General features: G+C 40.1%; 1 protein-coding gene across 2 annotated transcripts in view; it reads left to right on the plus strand.

Annotated features, from left to right (window-relative positions):
- ksr2 (kinase suppressor of ras 2) overlaps positions 1-11,535 on the plus strand; it is a 100,419-nt gene extending 88,884 nt beyond the window's left edge. For both annotated transcript variants that reach the window (XM_068720807.1, XM_068720808.1), the window contains 5 exons: positions 4,006-4,102; positions 4,186-4,319; positions 6,255-6,389; positions 9,257-9,386; positions 10,599-11,535. In XM_068720807.1, coding sequence (XP_068576908.1) covers positions 4,006-4,102; positions 4,186-4,319; positions 6,255-6,389; positions 9,257-9,386; positions 10,599-10,745 — 643 coding nt within the window. In that variant the 3' untranslated portion in view covers positions 10,746-11,535. The remainder of the gene's footprint in view (positions 1-4,005; positions 4,103-4,185; positions 4,320-6,254; positions 6,390-9,256; positions 9,387-10,598) is intronic.
- The last annotated feature ends 3,295 nt before the right edge of the window (positions 11,536-14,830 follow it).

The raw sequence follows: 14,830 nt of genomic DNA on the forward strand, positions 1-14,830 counted from the left end.
AGATTGCAGGGACATTGTAATCGTTCACAATCTAATATCGTCATATTGCACACCTCTATGACATGTTGTCTTGTGAATGAAACTTTCTCTGTTGTCGTATTTCTTAGCTACAGGTCTAATGTCTCAGCTCCATTCGCAAAGTATGTTATATATTCCAAGCAACTCCATTTCCCTTGTTATTGCAGTGGCAATGGTGTCCAGGAACAACACACTCAAAAATAAAGCACATTTTAGGATGCATACTGATTTTTTTTTTTTTGAGTACTCTCTTCCATTTTACAAGTGTGAACACATGACACACTCAAAGACTACTCACCGTATGTAGTATGGAATTAAGGATGCAGCTTTAGTATCATATAAAGAAGGCAATAAAAGCAAATGTCACCATAACAACATTAATGGAGTACAATTATGAAAAGCATTTTGAGTTTAAGTAAATGTATTGAATTTGAACATGCAGAAAATGCAGGAATATTGACAAATGTTGTAATATATATGAATATAGTTTCAGATAATTGGATTTACTTTGATAATTTTATATTACATTTATATAAATAGAAGTGTATACAAACAATGTCATAATCACGAAGAATATGAGCATGACTCCAGTATCAAATACTGCAACCAGATTAAAAAAAAGACCATATTTGAAACGTATACAACCGTGTATAGCCGAGGATAAAGGGATCTGCAGCTGTATGATATGATTTGTGCGTAACATTATTTGTGTGGAAAAAGCCAAATACTGCAAATGAGTTGTGTGTGAGTTGCCAGCACCAAACCAAAAAAGGTATCCATTTATCAAAATAATTCAAATGCATAAAACAGTTGGAGTTAATACTTCTACAATGTCAGACATGAGCAAAGATGTCCACATGGGCAACGTGGTTTTCTCAAATTGAGAGAATTCATTTGTTTCGACAGCTGAAAGTTGTCATCTCCACCTCAAAAAAGGAGTGTTTACTTTGCTTCTGCAGTCTGAACTTTCGGTAGCCGTTTGGCTACCCCAGAGCCGGTCCTCGGGCCCCTGGGACTCATTTTAGATCGGCCCCCCCTTCTGGGACAATGAGCTGAGAGTGGCTAACAGTGAAGCGTTCACAGGTTGCAATACATTACATTACAGTCATTTTAGCAGACGCTTTTATCCAAAGCGACTTACAATTCAGTATCTATCTACACACCGTAGACGCAGCTACGGGAGACATTTTGGGGTTAAGTGTCTTGCTCAAGGACACATTGACATGAGACAAGCAGAGCAGGAGCTGGGAATGGAACCACCAACCCTCTGATTGAAAGGCAGCCCTGCTCTCCACTTAGCCACGGTTGCGATCGGAACAAGTTGCGAGAAACCACCCACGCCCACATCGCCTGCTCTATTTGTCTTGACTAAAGCGTTTGGAGCGAATTGTCTCACATTGAACGACTTTAATTGTTGCACAGATTAGCGTTCAGGTTTTTTTTCTCATTTGTAACGAGGGAGACAGGGCTGTGTTTTTGTTAAGGAACATCACAAGGAAAGCTCTCTAGTTTAGTTAATTAGCTAATAATGTTCAAAAGGAACTTGTTTGGATATTTGCCACTCTCACGCTGTCATCACCACGGGCTGTGAACAAAGAAAGATGTCTCACTAAGAAAAATAATTTACCCCTTTTGTCTCTCTTTTATATGCTTTTTGTTTGACAGAAAGAATTTCTCTCTATTAAGAGAAGAAAAAAAACTGTTTCCATGCTGGACTCGCGGCTCACAAATGACTTAGGAAACAAAGATGAATGTAAAATGTTGTCTCCGCTGCCATCGCATTCACTGTGGTTGTAAATATTTAAACGTTCGAGTTGACTGACTGATTGATTGAGATGCGTGATTGCGGTTGATGCCAAGCTGACATTGCCATGAGCGCAGGGGAGCTGACGGATGAGCTGGCCGCTTCTCAAAAAAAAAAAAATCCTCTCTGCTGATTGCTGAAAATAATAGCAAATGTCATTGCAACAGGTGGCTTTGTTATCCACCAGTGCTCTGCTTCTCCTATTGCACTATTAAATCTTCAGTTCCTCATACTCTTGCAGCCCAAAGTGCAAAATGAATTGTGTAAATTGAAGTGTGGTTTTTTTTTTTTTTTGGTTTATTGAGGAAGAGAATTATCAGGTTGCATTAGCGAGAGCATAACTATTGATCGTTTCATTTGTCACAAGTGACTGTGGATCCATGTTGCCGGGTAGACAGAACTCAGGGTCGTCTGTGATGTTACTGCTGGGTTTTTTTTTTTTAATCTATGGATATGGCATAATTACTCACATAGTCTCGTTAGGCCTCGTTAGCTTTTCCTCAGCTGAGAACCGTGAAACGCTGCCTCTGTGTCTTTCGCATTGCTCATTCAACGTCACGTTCGTCGTGGGTGTAGGCACAGTGGTGGAATGAACTCCCCACTGACGTCAGGACAGCGGAGTCGCTGCCCATCTTTCATCAGGCTGAAAACCCACCTCTTCAGGAAGTGCTACCCTGAGCCTTCCACTCAGCGCTTATTGTGTTCATACTAGCTTGTTGCACTTATTGTATTACTTATAGCACTAACTGTTTCTCTTGTTTCTGCTCTGTACTTTGGCTCTGAGTTATGCTCTGCTTCATGCTCTTAGATGCTTGTTTGGAAAAGGAGATGTACTTATGACTTCTGGTGACTAGTAGTTCTTTTGACTACCAATGTTGAATGCACTTATTGTAAGTCGCTTTGGATAAAAGCGTCTGCTAAATGACTGTAATGTAATGTAAAAAATGTAATGTATAGCAGCAATTGTTGCCGTAAGACTTAACGCGTACGTAAAGCGTCGACTGAAGCGACACTGAAGGCACGAGGCAACGTGTTTGTGCTGAAAAGAGCCTTCAGGAGAGAGAGAGAGAGACTCAAACTGCAGCTGCTGTCAGGTCAACGTCGGCCATGAATATGCATGAAGTGTTGGCTTCAGGTGCTTTGTTGGTGACCTGCGTGGCACAGTCGGGGTTGAGGGCTTAAGGTGTGATGCATGGTGGGGGCTTTAGAGCTGTCTATTAATACGCCGTTGTGATGGCAGGAATATGACACCAACCTCCGCGCGTCCGCCGTGGAACAGCCTCACCCCGGCACCGAGTGAGGCCCACGTTTCGGTTCAGAAGGAAGGCGTTCTTGTGCTCAAATCACTGACACACACACACACACACACACACACACACACACACACGCACACGTGATACTTACTTTTTGTAACTTTATCATGCACGGTTGTGACTCTATCGCAGAAATCTGGCAAAGTACGCAAAACAGCTTTTGCGATTGTTCCCGTTACAGTACAGTGTCTCCTTTTATTTGGTTTAATATGTAAAAAAAAAACAACAAACAGCTGAATTTCCATACTAAGCATATGGTAATCATCTTTGAATAATGCGTACTAACAATGGGGCATTTTCCTTCCCTCTCTTCTGCTGACGAGCCTTGAATGCAGCATTGGCAAGATAAACGGCAGCGATAAAGTGCCTCGCTTAAGTTCATTTGTGCAGCGCGTTCAACAACAAGGTGGTCAAAGTGCTTCACAGAAGACATAACACACATATAAATAGAATTTAGAAAGAGTCAAATGAAATGAATAAACAAGATCAAATTGAATTATACAGAATAACAAAAATAATGTGCAAGATCTGAATCCCGAATATAATATATTGAAAGGCAGTGGCAAATGGAAAAAGCTTGAAGGGCGATCCAGGCCTACCTTGATGCTGCACTATTTGTAGAACAGTAGTGGGAGAAGGATGCTCGTTGTTTACTGGCTCATAACAGGTGGTCAGCTGCTAGAACACAGCGGCACTTTGATGACACACATGTACCTTGGTTATTGGTTCTTTAACAACAAATGAATTTGCAAAAGTTGAAATGTGATCACAGGGTCGACCTGAAATCTTTGTCAAATGTGAAGTTCATAAAATGTCTTCCCTAAGTCAAATCTCTGACTTGAAAAATCTTGTCTTTGTCCTCTCGCTCAGCTTGTGCAAAGGCAGGACTCTGTATTCCGTGGTGCGGGATGCCAAGGTTGTCCTGGATGTTAACAAGACCAGACAGATCGCACAAGAGATGGTCAAGGTAAAACAAACTCAACGCTGATTCCCGGAGCACTTCTGCACATCATAATACGGAAAAGTCACGTCTCTCTGTTATGTCCTCAGGGGATGGGCTACCTCCACGCTAAGGGGATTTTACACAAAGACATGAAGTCCAAGAACGTGTTTTATGACAACGGCAAAATTGTCATCACCGACTTTGGACTCTTCACCATATCTGGGGTTCTGCAGGCTGGCAGGTAATTATGTTCAATACACATCTGAGACGGGAGCACTTTATTCAACATGTGCAATGCAGGACTTTTCCTTGGACACAGATTGACTTTATTAGTATTGGCACACATGGCAAAAAAAAGCATTGAGTGGAAGTAAATAGTCGACATATTTACAAAAAGTGAAAAAGTAATGATATTCTTTTTTTTTTTCTCCACATATTTTCAAACTAGTAAGCGATCCCTAAACATTCAGTATTTTATGTAATACACCTGCACTTTGAACAAGCAATAGACATGGTGCTGTGTAGAGATTCAACTCAAAGTGTATCATTATGTGTGAATTATTAAGTCTGGGCTGTAACGTGCCTAACGTGTAGGCGTGTAAATCACAAGTTTCAACAGAACCTGATATTATATTATATTTTATGGACGCGCTACAATATTTGCTGATGTCACAAAGTCGGCCATGATACGTTTGCAATCGATATGCTCATTTAACACAATCGATTACATTTATGTTTTATGTCTTAAAGATATAAAATATGTATCAATATTTCCACTTTGCATCAAAGATACTGGATTGTTGAATTGATGTATGGACCCAGAATCGATGCTTCTTTGTGTGAGTGTGATCGTTTTCACCTTAAATTGTGCGTCCTGGGTCCGTCTGTACTGTTGACATGGAAGAAAGTCTCTCCTAACTGCTGAAGGACACCAAAAGAGAACCAAAGAGAGGTTTTCAGAGCGAGAGAGGAAAGGAGTAGCCAGGTCAAGTGTGAGCAGAGATTCCACAGTGGTTTCACACAAAGGAAACGGTGAATCACTGGGAACGATCAAAGCGCTATAAATTGGTTCTCGCTCCACCAACAAATGGAATCTATTTTCTCCCATTTACCGTGTCACGGCTGGGCAAACCGGTATTCACGTATTGAATCTGCTCAGATTGACCTCATGAGGCCAAGACTTTCTTCAGAACCCTTTGTACTGTAGTGAAACACAGGCGACTGAAAGCATTTCTGACAAAAAATCACTTAAAAAAAAAAAAAAGTTAAGCTATTAAATTCTACAATTTTTTGAAGTAAAGATGATACTGTAGCTGTGTGGGTAAGATGGTGGGAGAGCTAAAATGATGCACAATTTCATGATATTTGAATATTTAATATGTATTTTATAGCTTTATCATTCTATCCCACACAATATTTTCCCCTGTGTACCGTCACTACATCGTTCAGTTATCTTCATTTTTAACATTCTGAGAAATAGTCATATCTGTGCATTATCTATGAAGCCAGAGCCAGGAGTCAGTTAGTTTAGCTTAGCATGCAGACTAGAGACAGGGGGGAACAGCTAGCCTGGCTCTGTCCAGTTTCAAAGTGTAAAACTCCGCCCACTAATTAACATCGTTGTATTTTGTTTGTTTAATCCAAGTTGTTTACCTGGCAGCATCAATGTGACAACAAGACCCCAGGAAGTCAATGCAATAGTTACTCCACATAAGACCAGGGTTCGAAATAAATATATTTTAGCATAATAATTTCATATAATTTGTGACTGATAAACCTTTTTATTTATTTAATTTGAGTGCACAACCTCTCAGCTGTATCAGAGTTAGCTGGCAAATGCATGGTTCACTCCCATCCCCATAAAATTGGGCTTCCTCGAAAGCCACGGTGTAATTCGAACACTGCATAAATCTCAGTAAAACCGAAAAGTGTTTCTAATGTTTTTATTTTATTAAACAACAGAGTTAGATGCAACAATATGCAAAAGCTTAATTTGCTCACAGTTTTCTGAGACAATAACTGAAAAGCATCATCAGCCACTATTTTTTATAATGGCTACCTGCAATGGCAACGCACTGTAATGAAAATGTGGCAATGTGACGTCTTTAAAGTTGTTGCTACAGCGAATCAATAAAACCCTGACGAGTCTCCATCTCCACGTTTTCTCGCTCTGCAGCCGGAGAGAAGACAAACTGAGGATCCCCAACGGCTGGCTGTGTCACCTGGCCCCAGAAATAATCCAGCAGCTCTCTCCAGACACCGAGGAGGACAAGCTTCCCTTCTCCAAACAGTCAGATGTCTTTGCTTTTGGGTAAGTGTCTTCTTCCCTGATTCCCTCCTGTTTGTTTGTCCAGACGATGCCGGAGCCTGATGTTGGACAATCACAGCCCACTGTTGACAGAGAGGCTTTAAATAGTTGTGTGAATTCAATACGTTGTTTCCTCTTTTTACAAGGCAGCGTCCTAAAACTCCACGTCAAGACGCAACTCTCATTAACAGGTTTTCAGATCTCATTATAGATTTCCACTGCTTGCTGTACAAAGACGTAGATAATGTAATAAGTTCGTGATTTTCTAAATGACAATTTTACTTCTGTTATTGTCAGACTTTAGATATCCAACTTCTGACCATTTAATGAGGGAAGGATTTGAAATTTGAAAACTTAATTGCTTAAATGATATCTGATTTTGACATAGACCCCACTTGGTTCCATATGCCTGATTATGGGCAACATCCAATATTCTCAGAAACAGTGGAGACCCCTGACTTGGCACATATCCTTATCCTATATATGTACTTTTGGTAATAATGGTGCAGTGGGAAGTCAAGGGTCCTCAAATAAGCATTGGCAAAACCACAAGAACCCAGAGAAGCTGATTGGAGTAGATACAGAGCACACCGATTCACGATTGGTTCCAACGTGTGAGAGGAGAAGGTTTGGAGGCTCAGTTGATGGAAAACCAAGAGAGAGTTACCTTCTTGAATTTTAAACTGATTGCATAATTGCAGGAAGAGTAAAAAAAGAAATGTGTGAATGTTGAGGAGCCAAGAGACGTCAACTAATTGATTAGGCAGGAGGAGTGAATCAAAGAGTAAGGAGAAGCTTCTCATGGAAGCTTTTACATTCGGGCTTCCAAACATCTGGTGCGCGGTGGAGTGTTATTCGGGTGAAAGTCTCAGCTGCACAGGAGGTGATGGGGTTTTATGTGCGGCAGGCAACAGTACGTGTTTTTGTGTATTCACTAGAATAATCTTTAAACATAGCATCTAAAGAGAAGAACACTGCAGTGGCCAACATCTCCTGAATGTCAAATGTAAACATTCCAACATATGTAAATATAGCGAAAAATAGTACAAATCTGTCGTGACTGCAAAGCGAGACTACAAGTTTTTTACAGACTGCCGAAAGCTACATGATCGAAAATGAAAAGGTGGCGGGGGAAGAGGTGGTCTAAGTCGTTTGGGTCAGGGGATGTGGCCTTGATGATTCAACAATGTGTTATCATGTGTCATCTTAGAGTCACTTTATTCTTCATCTCACAGTAATAGTAAGCAGAACTAGTACAAAATAAAAAGTGACGCTGACAGCTTGTGCTTTGAAAGTAGAGAATGGCTGGAATATTTGGTAAACAAGATTTTTTTTTCCCCTGCAATGGTGAAGGCATGACACGCCCTTCTCTGCCTCTGATTGGCTTACCAAGTTAGCCAATCAGATGCAGAGTAGGGTGGGCGGATTCGGTATTTGGCAAACAGGACGCACCGCCACCTTTCAATCTCTCTACTCGTGCCTAACCCAACCAGTCCAGCCATCTAAGGCACTTAGCTTAGGACTAGCCAATCAGAGGCAGAGTAGGGTGGGTCATGCCTTTCGCCATGGGAGGATTTGATATTTGGCAAACAGGTCGCATTCATTTGGTAAATGTTTCAAAGGTGCTGATTCCACTTGTCTTGTGCACTCTGGTGGCGATGTGGAAATTATTATTCCATTAACTGCGTTTTAACCTGACATCAGCAACTTCCTAAAATCCCGTCGTCACTGTGCGGCTTGAAGAAACAAACACACACCATAATGTTTAAATTAGTGAGTTTCAGAGAAGCTAGGAGGCGAGTAATGTTGCATGTAGAAAAGGGCATGATGGGTGTTTCCCCTTCAGTTCAGTCTTTACACTAAGATGCTGGCTTTGGCTTCACAGTCAACATACCAACATGAGAGAGTTAGCAATCTTCTCATCTTCTTTTAATACATAACACAAAACCAGAGGGGGGGGGTATTGAAATGCAATGTCGGTGCTCGGCACAACAAAACCTCTCTTTATTGCATTTCGGCAGCTGTAGTATTCGTATCTTTTTGCCAAACTACCCAAAAATGTAACAAGCTTTGAACCATTTGGACCCGAATCATCTCATTTTTGTTATTCCTTACACATTGCTTTTTGAGCGTCACTCTGGTTTTCCTCAACCGAAAGTGTCGATTAAAAAAAAAAAAAATCCCCAACGGCTCCTGTTCTTCCTCCGCTGCCATTACCGGTTCATTTTGTGGGGGTGGGTCCCTGCTTTGTTGACTCCTAGCGCCACTATTGCATTTTCAGATGGTCCCCCCCCATATGGAGGTTCTGACGCGATATCATTCTAAAAGTAAAAAGAGTGCAGCGCTGGCCCACAATGTCCAGCTGCTCTGATAGCTCTTGTGTTACCTAGAGGTGACCCCCATGGCTTTTTTACATATTCATCAACAACACGCTGTCATTTTTTATTTTTTTTTTCCCCTACTCCTGGCGAAGAGCTATTTTTATGCTACTCAAACTTGACGTGCAGGAGCAGAATGAAAACCTCTTTGCGCAGGGAGGGTGGTGTGTTAATTTTGCATGAGCAGTATTTAAAAATGCGATGTTTCTTTGACTTCTGGACTTAAACTGTTCTTCAGAACTTGAAGTTGAAGACAAGATTCATCCACAAAATCCAAGTTTTTCGTATAGACCACGATCCAACTGCGCAGAAGGATCTTCTGCAGCTCTCTACAGCGCGATGGTTTAGAGTTGTGCGACTGAAATCCTGCCCGGTAGTGTTAAGCGCTGGATGTGAACCCCTCCACAAGTTGTGTTTTGAAGGCTGTGGTGTTGTTCTCTCGACCAGACAACCCAAAGCACTGACCACCACTCTGCTCCTCTTTCCTCACAGCACCATCTGGTACGAGTTACACGCACGTGAGTGGCCTTACAAGAGTCAGCCAGCAGAGGTGATCATATGGCAGATTGGCAGCGGGATGAAGCCCAACCTCGCCCAAACTGGCATGGGGAAGGAGATATCAGTAAGGGCTTTTTCTTCTTGTTCGTTTGTCACAATTCATGAGTCACTCTTTTCTTCAAACTTAATTAAGTGCATTGCTGCACAGCTTTTGTGTTTAAACTTGTATTTAATCACAGACTAAAGTCCTAGTGCTCCAAACGCATTTTATGAACTTTGATTATTACTTTGAAATCCATTTGCATGATTTAAGACAATAAGCAATCCGGGGCTAGATTCACAGAAGAGTTTTTAAGGCGATACTCGGGAACAAAGAACGTTTTTAGAAGAATGCTCACTAGAGGTACTTCAACTTACTAGGATGATAAGAAACATTTTAGCCACCCATATGGAATTTTGCATGAATGCACTTTAATGACCCTCATGATTATAGGAATATTGTTGTTTTAATAAAAGAGTGACATAACCAAGGCAGACGTTTTGAACAAAGCTGTGTGGTTTATTACATGTGGGTAGTTGTAACAAAATATATTAGTTCATGAATGGATTTTAGCTTATTTAATGTGAATTGTTTGCTCACATTAACAAAGCGCGTTAGGTCAGAGTTGGTACAGACCAGGGGGTTTTTCAGTCACTCTGTGGGCCCCCTTTGGGGAAAGTCTTGACAACTGCACCTGTCCCCCCGGGGGGGGGGCGGTATTGGCCTTTCCTGTCTTTGCTATGGCAGGGCAGTATGGCATCAGTCCTTGGTTGCCTTCTCCTTGGTATACACCTCCACTCCTCTCCTCTCTCCTTGAAAAACCTCCAGCTTCCGTTTGAACAGATCTGGTTTACGTGCAAAACCAGCATGCTGGGTATAACTTTTGCAGGTCACATGCTAACATTAGCTGGAACGTCTTTACAAATCACACACGGCCGAGGCTGTGATGAGTCAAACAACTCCGCTTAGAAACGTTTCATATTTCAGAAAATTTGGTTTAGTTCCTATAATTTTAGGTACTACAGATGTTGTTGACCGTGTTGGTGAACAATGACTCACTTCCAGCTGTTTTCAGAACACCAGCGTGAACCTGTCTCATCACCTAATGCAGTATCTTTGTGTCATAGCTCTCCTTGCACAACTTCACAGTTTAAGAAACTCTGTCGCAGACTAAATAAATATTTTAGGAAAGTAGATTTAGGCTAAGTAGATACAGGGACTCTTGTTTGCACATTTGTTCTTTCAGTGTTTACTCAAAAGCTAAAAGCCTCCTTTCCCCCCGTGTATCTTTTCCAGGACATTCTGCTTCTGTGCTGGGCGTACAAGCAGGAAGAGCGGCCCAGCTTCTCCAAGCTGGTCGATTTACTGGAAAAGTTGCCAAAACGGAATCGTCGCCTTTCCCACCCAGGGCACTTCTGGAAGTCAGCTGAGTATGTCAAATGAGTTAGGGACACAACAACAGCAAACAATCAGCAACTTTAGAACAAAAAAAAATTCAAAAAAAATAAACAGCCGCCATAACTCTACATAAATAACCCACCTCCTTAAAGAATGCACTGAATCCAAAAGCCAGCCCAGTGATGAAAACTGCCCGCGCTGTGTGTATTTTCATGGAATGTTGGCATGTGTGTGTACAGATAAGTTGACTGTCCAGCTTCTCAAAGCAGTCGGGACTCATATTTTCTTTGGTTTGATTTAAACCATACTGGATATTTTTCCTTTTATCTTTTTTTTTTTGTCTTTTACTATTGACTCGATCCCTTCATAATATTTGATTTATTTCCTGGATGTATCTTGCTTGTAACCTGATCACATCATTCTGGACTTTTAAAAAACATATGTTTGAGAACAAGTGTAGATTTTTTTTTTCTTCCCCCTCATGTCTTATTCTTTTGTTTTGAATGAATGTTACTGTTGTACATCGCACATTGTATATTTTCATAGCATTGTCTTGCCATTCCTTATGTCTGTCAACTGTGTAGACCATTTTGTCGGTGTTACCTCATGGTCTCTCATGTGTGGACGTCTGTACAAAAGCTTTATTCAACTTGAAAAAAAAAAAAAATGTCCTCTTATTTACACCCGTACCATTTGAATGTGAAGAAGCCAGCGTCCCTGTTTGTGTGGGGATGTGTTGGCGCGGTTCTTTGATGGGAGAATGTTCTCTGATCAGCCTGTGCTTTGAATATTGCCTGTGAACATAAGCGAGACGTTTGAACAATAACCTTTGGTGGTGGTGGTGGTGGTGGTGGTGGTGGTGGGGGGGGGGGGGTGGAGCCGCTGGTCAGACCAGGACTCCCTCACATGATGCTGTTCTGTGAAATCGCTGACACTTGAAATGTATGTCGACAACTGTTGGAGAACTAATTACCCTTCAGAAATGCTGTCACTGAGCCCCCATTTACCAGAGTTAAATGTAGAATATTTTCGTTAAATAGCTAACAATAGATACAGAATATAATAGAGACAGATACAAATCTAAAGCTTGCAACTGTATAGTCAGCGGTTGTTTTATTCACTCCATATATGAACTGACATGTTAGCTTTTTTGAGACGTGTGTGATGCTGTTTTATAAAATAGTTTGAAAACCTAAATGGTTCAATGTCCTGTTGCTAATGGGTCTGAGGACCGGAATGAGTTGGATGCACACAGGAAATGATGTGACTGTTAGACGCGTAAAGGGAAAGCACACAACCTTTAAAGGGGCAACACAAAAACTCTGAGAAGTCAAAGTGTAGAGTTCAACTCGTTCAAATTAGTTCGGAGTTGCTAAAAAGCAGTGTTGTAGTCACTTTGAATTTAAATTCTTCCTGTCTCAACCTGAAATTTTATCCCAAAAATCATTCTACATCATTTTCCTTTACTTTTATTCTGTGCATTTTTTGAGAATCGGTATCCTCATAAACAACACATTACGAGTAAGACTTGGACCTTTTTAAATACACTACGCCAGAAAGTAGAAATGTATAAACTCTTCCAAATCAATCTCTTCCAACCACTGATAAATTATGCCAATTGATCATTTCAATATATTTGTTAGTTAATTAGTTAATTTACCAGCTGTTGAAAGGTGTCGTCTGACTGAATGCAAAGTGACTCAAGACTATGTCACGAACAAGTGACAGTTTTGAAATAATCCAACTACCACCCTGTTTAACATTTCGCTAAAATGCTAAGCTACTGTTAGAGATGGGGAAGACGAGAAGTCAGCGAGTTGGCTCAGTGATGTCAGTTACACAGCAATATTGATCTAAAGTCTGCTCCTATTAGCCACCGAAAGTAAGTAAGAATACAAATTTGTATTTGTGGAAGATTCTGTTAATTAGATTTAAGGCAAAGACGCGTCCCCCCCTCCCACACACACACACACACACACACAATCACACAATCTACTCATGTTGTTAGCTAGCTAAAGCTGTATACGAAAGAAGTGAGGCGAAAAAAACGCGTTTTGTTGATTCTGAACACAGACAAAAAACAAAGACCATGTCATGCAGGGGATGACAATAAATACTTTCCTGTCACATGGGTAATCAAAGGGAAACTGAATCCACTGCTCATGGAGGTTGTACAGGCCGCCTGTGTAACATTTTTACATATTATTTGAACAAAAACAGACTTTACCTAGTTTCTGCATTAACAAGGCCAGTCCTATTTTGCATTTTCCCCTTTATTTGACAGAGGAAAGTGTATACGTGTGGGAGAGATGGGTATTGTGCGCTGTAACCATCCGCTAGCAAGGCACTCCATATAGGCTACTCTTGACTACAACACTGCTGAAAAATAGTGACTGTGGAGGAGAAAATCCAATTTAAAAACTTTTCTTCTTTTTTTTTCTTTTTTTTTTTAAGTAACTCAAATCTGGCTGAACTTTCCCTTTAACATATCAGAAAAGACATATCAGGATGCTGAAGACCACCCCGGGCCATTTTTTTCTACTTCATACTGTATATCACAATATATTTTAATCGTGTGTGTTTTAGAGATATAGCAAATCAGACTCATATCATCATGAATTGGAAGCCGTGGCGTCATTCGAGCTGTATACTGCTTATGATTCTCTCTAGCCACGTGGAATAGATGGGAGACAATCCAATCACGTTAAATAGCCATTTTCCACCTCATTATATACACATCTGCCAGTGTTGGAAAATGCATACAAACAATCTGCTGCTGTTTTTTGGAGTCTGTCTGTCTATTTTGGAATTGCTGGGATTCAAATATTGTAAGTGGATCATTTATATTTGTACTGTTTACAACTTTCAAGTGCATGAGATGGACTATCAAAGATTGATTCTTGTTATGAAAAAAATAATTCTTCTACACTATATATACACATATATATATACATATATATATATATATATATATATATATATATATATATATATATATATATATATATATATATATATACACATATGTAAAAAAAAGTTATGTGAGCATTTTTCTGATGAACTGTTGTCTATTGAGCAGTTTGATCTCAATACCTAATGAAGTTTTACGTCGGGCTTTGCAGAACTTTTCAACAGCTTTGTTTGAGAGAATGATTGTTTCGGGATATTTATAGATCATATAAATGATTAGACTAGCATTTAAATAAAAAGAAGAAAAAAAAAGAGTTGCGACCTGTGCACATGCTAGAGTTGACAACAACCTGACTGGACAACAATCAAAGATCTAACATTAGTGCCAAGTGTACATAACAGATTGTAGACTATGTTTTATCGTCACTTGCCATAATATCAATATTCCTTGTGAATTTTTTTGACTTCTTTCTTTTGAATGTACAAATTGTGTTGTGTTTTTCTGTTGTTTCTGTTTTCTGTTCATTTGAATTTCTTTTCCTCCATTTCCTTCTAATTGCATAAGCATTGATGCTGTGTTGTTTCTTTTCCTTGATTCCGTCCTTGTATTGTAGATGATAGCTCCAAAAAGCTTGTATTTAATGATGCCTTATGGTCCATGGCTTAGTGATGAGTAGATTTTTGATCACAAGCTCTTTGATTTGCACTCATCCTTTACAAAGTGTATAACAATAAAAAGATGTTTTCATTTTGGACGTTTTCTGTTTCTTTTATGTCATCTTTTATCTTAGTCAACCCTTATCCATGTTTTACTTTGGTTTTTTACTACATCTCTGAAGAGCAAATGTAGTGTTGAGTCGGTGCCTACTAACTAATTCATTGTTCCAAGTATTATGTGACCTCTGTTCCCATTTTATAAATATTCCAACGTTTTATTCTTGTACTCAAGTCACCGCGCAAAGAAATCGTTCAGCACACAACCACCGTAAAAACCACAATCTTTACAGATAAAGAGATAAAAAGTGTCTATTTGTGAACTTCAGAGGTGCTGGAGGGCAGATTTTGTTGCCTTTAGACAGAGCCAGGAGAAGCTCCCTGTCTTTATGCTAAGCTAACTGGCTGTAGCCTCATATTTCCCAGGGAGGAATATCAATGTTCTCACTTAACTCTCAACAAGAAAGCAAATACGTACATTTCCTAAAACGTTGAAGCATTCTTTT

This window comes from Cebidichthys violaceus, unplaced genomic scaffold (assembly GCF_023349555.1).
Source record: "Cebidichthys violaceus isolate CVI_PGR_0920_01 unplaced genomic scaffold, fCebVio1.0.p SCAF_26, whole genome shotgun sequence".
NCBI lineage: Eukaryota > Metazoa > Chordata > Actinopteri > Perciformes > Stichaeidae > Cebidichthys > Cebidichthys violaceus.